Source organism: Helicoverpa zea, chromosome 14, assembly GCF_022581195.2.
Source record: "Helicoverpa zea isolate HzStark_Cry1AcR chromosome 14, ilHelZeax1.1, whole genome shotgun sequence".
NCBI lineage: Eukaryota > Metazoa > Arthropoda > Insecta > Lepidoptera > Noctuidae > Helicoverpa > Helicoverpa zea.
Window position 1 is genome coordinate 11,447,376 of NC_061465.1, and position 14,266 is coordinate 11,461,641.

The window sequence follows — 14,266 nt, forward strand, 5'->3', positions numbered from 1 at the left end:
AGTGTAAATGGGCAATAAATTAATGATAATTTAATATTTTGACACTTGCCAAAAACCGAGCGAATTACAAAGACGTTTTCATTATTCTATTTATTGTAGGATATAATTTTAAATATCATTTTCTACCTACAATAGTGATAAATTAATTCCTTCTTTTACCATTCTTGTCTTTAACTAATTAACAATGTATTTTCTCACGATGCTTGCAAATAGGAATGCAAAACTATAGAAGAGGTTAGTGATTGATGTTTTAGATAAATATTGTCGTTGCTTTTGAAATGATTTTGTGTATAATTTGGACTGGAATTGGACTACTGATTCTCAGTTCATGCACGATTATTATGATTTTTTACTTGATAACCCGTCGTTTCGTTTTAATCTGTTTTTTTTTTTTAAATTTTTGGCATTCCTCAAACTTTCAGTTAACCACTAACATAAATCAGTTTATAATTTGAATAGCTGAAGAAACAAATTATTCTTTATCTCATCCTTGAATGTAAAATATCCAAATATGTACCTTTTTCTGGTGTAAGGCAATTTGATTTCTGCTTTTTATTCTCTAATGCGCCAGATTATATTTTACTTTATAAACAGACACTAACCTCCCCACTCAGAGACATTTAATGGTTACTTAAGCCATTCCTTAGTGAACGATTTGTATGACATTCCGTCACTAAGGAGTGACTTAAGTAATCATTAAATGTCTCTGAGTGGGGAGGTAAGTGTATTATACAGTCAATCCAGTAAGTTCTAGACTACATTAAAGCTTAACAGAAAAGTTTTAAACAACCAATAGAATTTCTTCTCTCAGGCATACTACTTCTCCGCAGAGCTTTGGTGCAGTCTGGGCCTAAATGCTTTCCACCATCAACATCTGTTCTTCCAAAATATCAAACCACATTTCAATGTAAAATGAATATGTTGTGTGTGAACGTCTATTTTTACACGCTTTTTATTCCTAAAACAACTGTTTACTTTGATATTGAACATGGAAATTCATAGTAAATAGTAGTTTTTGGAAACCTGAAGTTTTTGTTGTCGGTCAACTGGCTCTTTCAAGCACCACCTATGTTTCACATAAAAATTCTATAACTTTTAACATTCCCCATAAATGTTTCCAGGAGCTCCGCTGTCGCGAAGAAGAGTTGACTCGCGCTCAACTCAAACAGAGACTGGTAGAGCAGAACCTCGCTCAGAAGGAGAGAGAGTTGGAGATGCGGGAGATTGACCTGGTGGCTAGAGAGCTGCATATACTGATCTTCGCCAGCAATATGTCCGCTAATCAGCCGCCGCAGCCTAATAAACGGAAAGGTAAATATTATTATGATGATACTTCAATGGTGCAAGTTAAAGTACATAAGGAACATGCACAGTATAATTCGTCATTTTAGACGTTGGTAAACAATGGTCATGTTTTACCATGAAATTCAACTAACAGAATTTCTAAGGCGTATATGGTTTTTGAGCACTCTTCGACAGTTTATCTATTATTTTGTTTTACAATTATTCGTAGCTATAAGTCATTCTATCAATTTTGTGGAAAGCTAATACAATATGTAGACATGAAATACTATTAGGTAAACTATCAATGTTGCTCAGAAGCCAACTATAAGTTATATTAGTTATATGGCAATACTTGCAACATTTCTAGTTATCTTCACTTAAAATGGCCCATCCATCATTGACCTATCCTTTAAAAGTGACACCCAATTCTTTCAAAACGTAACCTCGCATTTCTATCACTTGACATGTTTTCTCCGATGACTCAGTGCGTCATCATTGACCCAGTAACGGCCTAGTAATGTGGGTTCGATCCGGCCTTGGTAATGATTTCGTTGGTCACCTTGACTATGACAGTTTGGAGTTGCGAAATCTTAATATTGTCTAAGACCGAGGTCTATTGAATACTAATTGGGGTGATCATGGTCCGGTAAATGTAATGATGATGGTTTGTTGTTTATGGGAGATGTAGGTTTGATGATACAAAGGATTTTAATATTATTGAAGCCAATATTTTAAAACTTAAGATAATATACGTCGTTTATTCTACCACTACACTATTCTGAAAATGCTTTTGGTACATCGATTCTACCATACTTATATTTTTCATTGATATCTAATCTATACTAATATTATAAAGCTGAAGAGTTTGTTTGTTTGTTTGTTTGAACAATTCTTTCGGTGTTAGATAGGCCATTTATCGAGGAAGGCTATAGGCTACTTTTTATCCGGGTTCGTGCAGAGGTTCCCACGGGATGCGGGTGAAACCGCTGGCAGAAGCTAGTTACTAATATAAAACTACATCACAGGTATTATTTTCAAGATGAAAGCTGTAGTGAGTTGTCCTTTTTTAAATGACTTACAGTCCCATGTACAAATATTTAAAAAAAATAAGAAGAAAAGGAAGTAAATAACAGACAGTTGTAACGTTTAGACCACTTTTACCAATTTCACATATTAATTTTTTGCTGTATCACCACACTAATTTCTCTCCATTGTTACAGGCAAATTCAGCAAGATAAAGTTGCTGAAGAAGGACACAATCTCGTCTCCCCTGGACTTCCGACACACGCTGACAGTCCGACCCTCGGAGGACGAGTCCAGCGTCAAGCAGCTCGTGGCCGTCGCTAAGGACACCCCGCCGGGGTCGCCTGCCATCATGAGGGCTATTGCCCGTTAGTATTTTTTTTTTAACTGTTTGGTGCTGATGGGTGTAGTGACAATTTTTGGAGTGTATGATGGGATCTCGTTGTGATACAATGCCCTAAGCATCATCTTTATTATACTGGGATTTTATGAGAGTTGATGTTAACGCGGCGTTTGTGCAGCGTCGTCGTGTGACAAGAATTAATGTCAATTGAACGCGATGCTATTGTTGCGTTTGTTGCTAAGAGTGTTGTAATCACGTCAATACTGCACAGGCTTGACGTTTAATGTTAATGATCAAAAAACGCTAGAGGTCTCAGATGGATGCCATCTATATTTTATCTGTATAATGTGTATTTAGATATGTAACAGGTTTTGTTGAAAAAATGTGGTCTGTCCATGTTACTTTCATATGTAATTCATCAACATTTGACACCCCATACTAACCAGCGGTCTCCCCTTCCAGTGCCAGCGGACGGCGTGAAGGGCAAGACGTGGGGCCCGTCCACCGTGCACCAGCGCTCGCGCACCGCGCTGCCGGCCGCCGCCCCCCTCCCGCGCCCCCGCGCGCCGCGCTTCAGCTCGTCCGCGCCCTGCCTGCCGCCCGCGCGCACAGGTAACCGCCGGCGCAGCGGCAGCCACGAGCCCCACCACTACGGCGCCGTGTTCCACCTGCCGCGCACCGAGCGCAAGCCCGTCCGGCTCTTCCAGAGCGTCCGCTCCAACAGCCTCGATACTACCGAGCTGCTCAAAGACGATTAGTTTGGGTTGAATCTTGAATGTTATGTTAGGACGAAAAAATTAGAAAATTTTGGGAATGTTCAATTATTACGTAGAAAACCGACCCCAACATAGACAAAGACTAAAAGATGATCTTCAGTTATCATAAGATTTTTTTTTAATCTTAGAACGCCATCCCCTTTGTCAGCAAAAGTTACAGCTCTCCTGCCATCCTTACACAATCATTACTTGCTTTTCTATAAAAATAAACCAAAACTCGAAAATTTGCATTTTGAAGAAATCCTGACGTAATTCTATCCAATCTCTGTATCAGAAACGACCCTACCACCGTAGTGCTTCACTACATAGTATAAAACAAAATCGCGAGGAAGGTTTAAATGCATAACATACATTAAATAATGGGGAAATACTGTTATCCCGTGCGAAGCCGGAGCGGGTCGCTAGTACGTAATAATTGAATAGCTCCTTTACAAAAAATATTTTTTTGTTTTGTTGACGGTGCTATGAAAAGCAGATTGAAATATTTTTTGTTGCTGAAATAGAAGACAGTACAAAAATGTTGCCATATTAAAGACATATCATTTCTTACTAACATTCCTCCGCATTGCATTTGATTTTTTTACTTTTTTTTAAGTTGATTGAATGTTTTGTCTGGTTAATTTGAAATAAGCAACGCAACTTCAACCCAAACTAGATTGTCATTAAATACGACATATATAATCTCTTTTCCTTTCAGTTTTTACGAAAAAGCGAGCACACCAAATTTCGACCATATTTCGACGCGAACTAATTTATTTTTTTCGACATAAACGAATACAAAATCGATAAAAATTCGGCCGAAACATCACTATGTCTGTAAATATGCTACTTATTTAGTTAATGAAGTTCCAAGGATTTGATTTTTTTAGTAAATAAGGATAGTGTATAAGGATTTTTAAAAGACTTATTTTTTTAGCGTGTATCAATTGTAATCGTAATACCAGTGTTTGTCTTTTTACGTAAAACTTATCGTTTTTTACCGCGGTAAATATATTCTAAAATAAAAATTTGGAATAATCGTTCGGGAAATTCCATTTTACCGTGGTAAATGATCATAGTTTACACGCATACAATCAATAGTTTTATTTGAGATCTTAACTATTATATTTTTACAGCAACGAAGCTATTTTTCAGCTTTAGTCAAAACATAACTGTTGTTTGGTCAAATCATTTACCACTTAAAATATCTGGTAAATATTAAAATATCGATAATATTCCATGGTTCTTAAAGTTTGTGTGACCAAACGTCAGTTTAATTTTATAACGAGTAAAATCAGCATTTCGAAATCGGTATGGACGATAGACAAACTAGTAAATAATTTATCTTGTAGTTCGTTTATTATTAAGTAACTTCTATTTAAATTAAAAGACTATGTTTACTGTTTCGACTGACCGCAAATTTTTATTTTTGGATCTTGCCAAATTGTATGGAACGATGGAATAAATACACCATGATTTTTTATGATGTATTTATTGTATTCAAAAGAAAAAAACTAGCCAATTGTATGAATGTTCTTTAGTAAATTATTTTTTAACGTCAGCCATTTTGTTTGTTTTACGCTGCGCTAAAGGAACTTCTCAAGACAACTTGCTCTATCCTTGTGAGTATTTTTTACTATTACGAAATTTATTCGGAACGCGTTCTCATTGAAAATCATTTATTTTATGCTATTGAGGCTTGCAATTAATTGCCCAAAAAAAAACGTTTTTGTAAGTATGGATATTTTTGTAGATATTATTTTTAATAGTGCTTGAATTTTATTGTTATTTTGGAAGTAGATTATTTTATACGAAATTGCATGTTTGTTAGATATTTGCACGCAATTGGTTGCTAGTCTCGGCAGTTATTCTTGATGGGGACGCGTTTCACGTCACAAACATTGGCAAATGTAAGGGAACACTAGTTTAAGTTAGTTTGTACTTCGAATGGAATTGATTGTATCATATAGTTGTGACGAGCGTGTGATAACGTGTGCTAGAAATAGTCATACGATTCTATATTATTACCCGATGGCACGGCCAATCCACGACAGTAATTGAACCCACTATTAAACTCAATAGAGGCGTATACAGTTTCTTTTTTTGGCAGTAACGGTCTTCAAAATTTAATTCCGTTCCTCTTTCAAATAGTCGCTGGTGATTGGCTGTGCCATCCCCACAGTTTGTAATTTTTTATCATTTTATTACAGTAATTTAGTGACAGTTTTGACATATTTTTTTTTTGTTTGTAAATTGTAAGCATTTGTTTGCTTTCAGCCGCGTTTTTTTTTTTTATTAATTTTAAACACGTTATCTATAAGTGCTATGCATGCTTACCAGTTCATAGTATATGCTATATACAGTTTTTAAATTATATATGTATTTGTTGTACTTACTTATTTGTTAGTTATTATGAATTTCGCTTTTATCACCAAGTCATTAAGGCACGCTTTCAAATGTTTACAATGATTCCGATATCTAATAACGTGTGTTTGGATGGCTATATGATTTTTTTGGCGCCATTTTTTCCCATAGACAAGGATTTTTTTTTTTTTTTCATTTTTTATCTACATCATATTTCAATATTGTCGAATGTAATTTTTAATTGTTTTTTTTTTACTCTAAATCATATAGTGATCCAAGTATGAGTAGCGAGTATGTACAAACTGTATCCCCCTGTAACAATGAGTAACAATGTTCCCGGCGGTGGTGGCAATAGTATTACTATACGATATTCCTGAAAATGAGGCTCGCGTCCTATGAGACGTCCCACGGACTGCCAGTATGTCCCTAATTTAACGGTACAAATTGGGATTTTGGGTTAAAACTTTTCAATTATTTTTTACCAAATTTTTTACAGATTTGACTATTTCAGAGTGAAGAAATAATTTGATAATTGAGTAAAGTTTTGTGAGGGATTCCTAAAATATTTAGCTTTATAGCTTCACGTTAACAGTACAGGGGGTAAATACGTTCTGATATTATTAACGGTTTTTTCTTTTAAGTGATCTACAATTGGGCCATTAGTTTTGCCAAAGGGGCATACGGCAGCTCCATCCTCGATAATTATAAGGCGCTCGAAAAACAATTTGTAAAAAAGATTCTAGCTCTGGTGATCTGGTTCTTTCATAGTTATATACTTTTTTTATATATCAAATAAACCTTTTCCATAAAATCGAAATTGGTGTATTTTTTTAACATGGGTTTACTAATAATTTAGTTACTAACAAGATCCCTTTAACATTTGACGAGAAATAAAGAGCCATAGATTAAAATACAGATAAAATATTAGAACAGATTAAAAATCGGTGTTGGACGCGCTTTCGCTTTCTCACTATGGCCTAATTCGGGAGAGGTTCAATACGATAACCAGATATTATTAACAATGATATTTTTTTGATTTGTTATAATTTAAAAAGTGCTATCAAGTATTATTTGCACAATGTAAGTATAATAGATTCTTGTTTTATTTTGTTTGTTATATTTTATAGAGTATTATTGCTTTTTATTGAATGAACTGTTTGGCATGTATAGTATGAGATATTTTTTGCATGATTTTCGAAAATGGAATAGAGGAAGAATGTAAGATTCAAATAATAATAACCTTTTTGAAACTCTTTTTTTGTTTCTTGAACTCAATTGCAAAAATTTTTCCTCTATTTTCATTCAGAATTGTTCATTTATTCGTTACACGCCGTTCTTTGATATTAATATAGAAATCTGTTAATTAATTTCCTTGTACACAATATTGTGTAAATAGCTATAATGTACGGATTGCGTAGTATTGATGTGAAATCTAGACTTTATCTTGTTGTTCTTAAGATTCATTTTAAACATCTTATCCGACTTCTTTATAAAACTCTAGTATATTGTAACTTTAGTTTTGTAGTGTCTGTGAACTTAGTATCACTCTCTTTTTCATATACATTTGAAAAATGCTCCATCTTGATTCTAATAGGTGGTTATGTTTTACTGTGATGACATACAAAATTATTTAATGAATAATGTATAAAATATCGATGAAATTAAAATCCCAATGCATTTGCTATTTAGATATTACCACTTATATACTTGGTATAAAAATATGACTCCAAAAACTATGTATAAACAAGACACAAAATTAAATATTTTCCTTACACTATAAAAAACTACAGATTACACTAATTTTATCATTAATTACAAAATATATTTCACATTAATTCTTCGTATCCGTACTGGCGCACACAAACACACTAATACCTATGTTTCCATTCACATAGGTTGTTTTCTTCCTTACACAGACTTCAGTCCGGACGACTGGGGGCCAGAGTTCCCGCTGTCCGCTGCGTCACGATACTCCGTGCCTATGCCCACCCTGTATAGTACTGAAGGTAAATATATGCCTTTTTGTAAATGAATGTTGGATTTATAAGTACACAAAAATGGTGTGAGGGAAAACAACAAATCTTATATCGGACAAATAATAGACCATCATTATTGTCCAATTTATTATATGGGGTCGGCGTAGCATGTCTTCCTCTGCCATACCTGTCTATTTGTCGAAGTTTTGCAAACTATGTCAAAAACGAAGTCTGAAAGGGTTTATTACTTGGATGTCTCATTATGGTTGCCACAGTGAGACTATAATTGTGTAATATAATTCGTTAAACTTTGCATATCAAGACTGCCATTTGTAACTCTTGACTAATTTAGAAGCCACATAATACCAGTTCTTACCATGGTTTGACGTTTTATCTAGTAACCGGGTAATGCAAGACAGTCATTCTAAGTCAATGCATGTAGTTGCGAAAAGCTACTCTAATCTTAAGTGAGATACGACTTGTATATTATCAAGGACTATAATACTTTATCCTTCTTATGAATCATTAAATAACCCAATCACAAAAACACACTTACTTGTACACACTCACACTTATTTCTATCAATTCTTCAAAATACTAAATAATCCCTCAAAATATTCCAGGCTACAAATTCAAGAAGCCGAGTATAATTGAGCTGGTATTATACAATATGGCGGCACTGCTGGGCGGGGTGGCTGCCGGGTATGACGTCAGAGTGTCCAATGTCAGCCCGCTACATCCTACATTACAGCCGCATCGGTAAGAATAGTTTTTTTTTGGACTCGTAAAATTGTTTTATTTGATAATGTGACAAGCGTGGTTAAATTTGCAAACAGGCTCCTGCATTAGAACTCTGTTTGGTTGCAGATTTTTGTTCCTTAAGGATTTTAACAGTAAAAGAATATTAAGTAGTATATTATTGGAAAACCCTGGAAAGTAGGGTTTAAACTGGCATTGAATGCTGCAATAATCTTAAAGAAAGTTTTTCACCCCTCTATTTTTCAACACACTCCATTTTCACGAATTTAATCTTAAGCAATTGCAAAGTCTTTGCCATATACTAAAGGCAAAAAAGAGAGCCCTGGGACATAACACCGTAATAGGTACTAGTCTGTTGTAACAATGATTTTGAACTACGTTTCAGACCGGAATTGGAACAGGAGCCGCTAAGCTCGTCCGTATACGAAGGCTTCGGTTACGCGCACAACACCTACCACGGACCCACGCGACATCTGAGGGCACCGCTCAACGCTATCACTGGATCGCCTGTAAGTATCAATACTATTTTTAAGTTATATAGTTTTTTTGAGTAAGTCTGACACCAGTCTAACCAAGGGGTATTGGGTTGCCCGGGTAACTGGGTTGAGGAGGTCAGATAGGCAGTCGCTTATTGTAAAGCACTGGTACTCAACTGAATCCGGTTAGACTGGAAGTAAACCATACAAAATTACAGTGAGGTACCTAATTGAATATTTTTGAAACTAGATCATGTAAGAATAATTAATATTTCCAACTTTATTTTTTGATGTCCCCAATTTCCTATCTACATTGAACTGTGTTGTATTTTAGACAGTTCTTAGCACCACTTTATTTTTCCCATTCCAGATATCTGGTCTCCAAGCAGACGAACAAAAGCCTATCCGGTTCACAGACTCCCCGACACACTACGCGCACCCCTCATCATCATCCGGCTACGGGCACTCCGCGCAGCCTCTGTCCGGGACCTCCGGCCTCGGCACCACGCCCTCCCCGCGCCGGACCTCCTCCACCTCCGACCATCTCGCAGACCTTTACCACAACTACAGGGAAAACTTCCAACCATCACCTTCCCAAGAACGAGACTACTTCTATAGGGAACCATATACCTTCGACAGAACAGCCGAATATGTTGTCAAACACCCTTACTACGGCTACGATGAATGCTCCTTCGAGTATAGAGAACCAACGCCAGATTATAGACCCCAATACCCCACGCATAGACGCACCCCCTCAAATTCGTCAGCCTCAAACCCACCAGAAGAGTTCTCACCTTCCAGACAGTACAGAAGTAAGGAGAAGAGAGAGGAATACAGACCGAAGACTGAGTATCCACGTAAATCAAACGACTATTCCTTACCCAGAGACTTTTATAGGCAAGATTCGCAAGAGAAAGCTGAGATTGAACGTCCCGCGAATTTGGGGCTAGAATTAGCGCCGACGAAGTTAAGATCTAGTTTGAAGAAGTATAACAAGAAGTCGAGTGCGTCTGGGGGGAGTTCGGGAGGGGGAACGCCGACGAATCCGACTCCCCCGGACAGTTTGACGAGTGAGGACAGTTCGTACGTGTCTGCCAGGGACGCGTCGAGCGGGTCGGCTTCCCGGGTGCGGTTCAGCCCGGACACCGCGCCGCCGCCCGCCGCCCCGCGCCCGCGACACACGTAGCGTCGGCGCAACAAGTTCCGCGACTACCTCGTGTGACATGTGACGTGTGACAAGTGACGTGTGACGTGTGACGCGAGCCTCGTACGAACGCTTTGCTTCCATAGCTCTTTGTTCAGACTGTACGCAGTTTGTGTGTAGCCAATGTGATCGTGGAGTGAAGTTTGTGCTTGTCTAGCATTGAGTTTACTTGTGTGTACCAAATAACTTTGCCTCTCTGAAGTTAGATGTTCTTTGCCAGTGTTCTGTGCGCACTTGACTTGCACAGTCACTAGTAGCTAACTTCGCAGGAGTAAAGTTCTTTGAAGGGCGATGTACTTCAAACGCATTTAATGTCAAAAGGAAGAGCTAAAATTACTTTTAATCATTGACTCCCATTCAGTCGTAATATTTTATGAAACATACATATCCTCACTTGGTATTTTGATGACATTCCAGAAGTTTTTCCTTTATTTAAATATCATGGATGGATCAACTTGTATGTTGATAGTTCGGTCTTTGGCTACGAGTAACTGCAATAAGCTAATGTATAAACGCGATTGTGTTCATTATTTAATGTATGCATAGTTTCCATTGTACATTTTGTATAATACGTCGACATAATAAGATGTATTTAGCCGACAATGTAAAGCGAAATGCTCTTTCACAGTGCCTATCGCGCGGAAATATTATTATTAAATTCCTTATTGCGTGATGTAGAGATTATGATTATTTGGAGATTTTCTTTGGGCAAGGCAGCTTCGTGAGACTGGCATGCAATGAAAAATCTTTTCCATACATAAGTAGAGTGAGTTCATTAGAGTTGAAAAGTTTCTTACATTGCACCCAGTCTCTTTATCGAGGCTTCCTTGCACCATACAAGATCAACTTAATCTATTAATTTAAATTATATTCAGGTTTGATGTTAGCAATCAGGAACAAAGTAGGCACAAACTAAGCATTGTACAAATTGTAAATATCTGATCATGTGGCTGATGTAGTCAGCGAGTAACTTTCATTAACGTGCGAGTATTTCCTTTAATTTCGTTAAATTTATAAATAGTACAAATGTATTTTGTAAGTGTCGCTGTGTTCGCACGCGACGAAGAAAAAAAACATATTTTTAATTCAACGTAATCAGTGTATATTTTGAAACTAACAATTAATATATTATGTAACTTATATCACTAAGTTGTATGCATTTTGTACAAAACGTTAGATATTTTTTACTGAAAGATATCAGTAACATTAGTACCTAGTATTGTGAGCAGCTTTTATATCCCACAATTAAATAATGTAAATTAGGTAAAAATACTAGTCGGAAGTTTGCGAAAATCCTAAATATTGCATATCCAGCTAAAAATTGATATTATATTCGATATTACGCTTCCCTTACCCGAGAAACACTGGATTACTTTATAATGGAGATATTACAGTCGTTCCGTTCAACTGATGGCCTATAATCGGGAAGCTTCAAATTATCACTTAAATTAGCGTATAAATTAAAATGTAAGATGTATATCGGAAATTCGAATAATATTAGCTTTGATAATTATTGTTAGCCCGAATCAGTGCCTAATGTCTGGGACGGTACTTAGAGATTATGCTATGGAAAGACACGATTTTATCAAAACGAATTACTTTTTTTTACAATGGCCAGTAAAATCTATTGGACAGCTGACAAGTTGTGTTATTTATTGTTTCAATTTTTATTTTCATGTGCAATATGTGAAATTATTTTGCGTCCATATTTAATTTAATTATATTTTATTATTTATAAAAACAAATCGTCGTGAATGTAACAGTATTTTATACAGTATTCGAAGTATTGTATAATCGGAAAAAATATATGTATGGTTGTATTTGTAGTATAATTTATTAAGTTAGCTTGAACCAGTGCCAATGTCGTCCAGTGTTTACTTTCTTTTATTTCCATTTAGTACAAACCAAATCCTAACCAAATTATCGTAAGAATCTCTTGTAAAATTAAGTTTCTGATGATCAAGTCACAAATTCTGAGTGAACGATTTAAAACGATATTATGTAAATATTTATCTGAGATTCACGGCGCGTTTACTTAAAAAAAACTCTAGTCCTGATTTTTTTTTATTTTATTTTAATATCTGGCTTGTAATCGAGTGGTTACGAACGACTGGCGAACGTACTTCGAATGAAAAAATGTAGTTTATTGGGCATTCCTGTGTTTTATATACATTCCATGTTTTGAAGTGATATTATTGTAATCAGTGATGCGTTTAAGACGAATGTAAAGGTTTTGTGTGCCAATAACATGAGGTGGGAGGATGCCTTACGTCTGTACGTTGAATCGACAAATAAAAATCTAGATTAAGCTTTTTATGCAGTCTTATTATTCCTTGTCCTTTGCCTTCCTACATTTGCAAGCCTGTTTATTGACCCACTAGAGGACGTAGACCATTTCTCACGCTAAGAAAAAAATGCTTATCACAACGCGTGCTGTGATTGGCGATTTCAGTAACCAATTCAGGTCAACTCACAAATCATTAAAGTAATACTCATTACCTTGATTGAGTCGGGAGACCATCGCAAGTATTTGCGGCTTCTTGTGCCACTGCAGCAAAATGTGTCAACAGCTACCGGCCATATCTGCCGAGCCGTTGAACTGAAGGGTCAGCTTTACAAACAATTGCCTACCCAGGAAGAATGTCAATTTGCAATTCAATATGTAACTGTCTATCATTTGGATGCAAATCTCGTAACCAGAATACAAGAGGGATATTTTCTAACGTTTTTGCAATAAAGTACATATCTGTTAAAATACTCGTTTGTAACGGTGGTATAGTCAATCAGAAAGCAAATTCAAAGATGAAAAGGTAGACCTAGTTGTTCCTTGAGCTGGTTTTAATTAATGTTCACTTTCCAGTTACTTTTTGATACACACTATAGTGACGAAGGCAGTTTCAATGAATAATTCAGTTACCAAGCCATATAACAGTTTTACAAACACGCTAGGCCGTCCGTGACTAACGTATCAAAGGCTATATTTTTCATTCTCATTAAGAAAACACGTATCGTGTTTTATAACTTTAAAGTAAGCATGACATGTTCAGAATGACTGAAAATGAGAAACCACAATTTGTACTTGAATGATCAATGAGGAAAACACGTTTTTATTGAATTTGGGCAAATTATGTCTTTATGACAAGTTTATCCTTATATGATGAAATGATCTTGGTATCACATTCGCGAAATTGTTTAAATCAATGAATGATGTCCTTATTCTAGGGTAGTTTTCTAACTTTGGTTGGGTGTAGCGTAGATAGGACTTTTGGCTGGCCACTCTTCAATGGGTAAGTAGTGAATGTTTTGGTACTCAGTGCCCATCATTCGTTGGTCGATCCATTGTTTTAAATACAAGAGTTATCATTGAATAGAATAAAGTATAGGTAAAAGTTGCAATTTATCAGATCCGCAGTCAATGAGACGACCTGTGTACCTAGGCGTATTCGCAAATAGCTGCTCCATTCAACAGCGGGTCGTGTTCTTGAACTCCATCAAGCCGATTGTGGCCAATTAAATGTTCATTACACCCACAATATCACTTTCTCTTATCACAAATACAAGGGTAACAAATGAAACGGCTCTTTATATAAAAACAATTTATTCAATACTGCATAACTAAAATACTATGTCAGTGCGATGTAAAAATATACTTAATCAGTAAATAGTGCTCTTACGGTCTAAAATATTTACAAAATCTAAGTATCTGTCCACTGAGATGAATCTTAGAAATACTTCCGAAAATATACGAGAGTAAGAGCGAAACGGTCTTTATTAGTTTGATTGTTCCCTTTATGCAAGCCTAAGGCTTGGCAGTGTAGCATACGTCCGAGTAGACAGAATACTTTTTAAAACTTTTCTGTGGTAAGACAGGAGTGGTAGCTACTGCAAATTAGCCAAGAGCACTTTTGACAAATCGATCGCACACTGTACAATAGACGGGAAACTTCCCGACGGTTCATTTCTCACGGCACTTGCGTAATTTTCTCTCATCGTTACAGTTTATCTTCAAGTCGAACTTTCGTAAATATTTATCACATAGTAGCTACGTCTGCAGCATTATTTTAATCTCATAAATCGAATCA

At 36.1% G+C, this 14,266-nt stretch overlaps 1 protein-coding gene across 1 annotated transcript in view; it reads left to right on the forward strand.

The window, feature by feature from the left end:
• Positions 1–12,498, forward strand: part of LOC124636699 (mitogen-activated protein kinase kinase kinase 11) — a 54,834-nt gene extending 42,336 nt beyond the window's left edge. The window contains exons 6-12 of the mRNA XM_047172861.1: positions 1,122–1,311; positions 2,505–2,675; positions 3,113–3,262; positions 7,686–7,775; positions 8,369–8,504; positions 8,890–9,013; positions 9,351–12,498. Coding sequence (XP_047028817.1) covers positions 1,122–1,311; positions 2,505–2,675; positions 3,113–3,262; positions 7,686–7,775; positions 8,369–8,504; positions 8,890–9,013; positions 9,351–10,166 — 1,677 coding nt within the window. The 3' untranslated portion in view covers positions 10,167–12,498. The remainder of the gene's footprint in view (positions 1–1,121; positions 1,312–2,504; positions 2,676–3,112; positions 3,263–7,685; positions 7,776–8,368; positions 8,505–8,889; positions 9,014–9,350) is intronic.
• Positions 12,499–14,266: the final 1,768 nt, after the last annotated feature.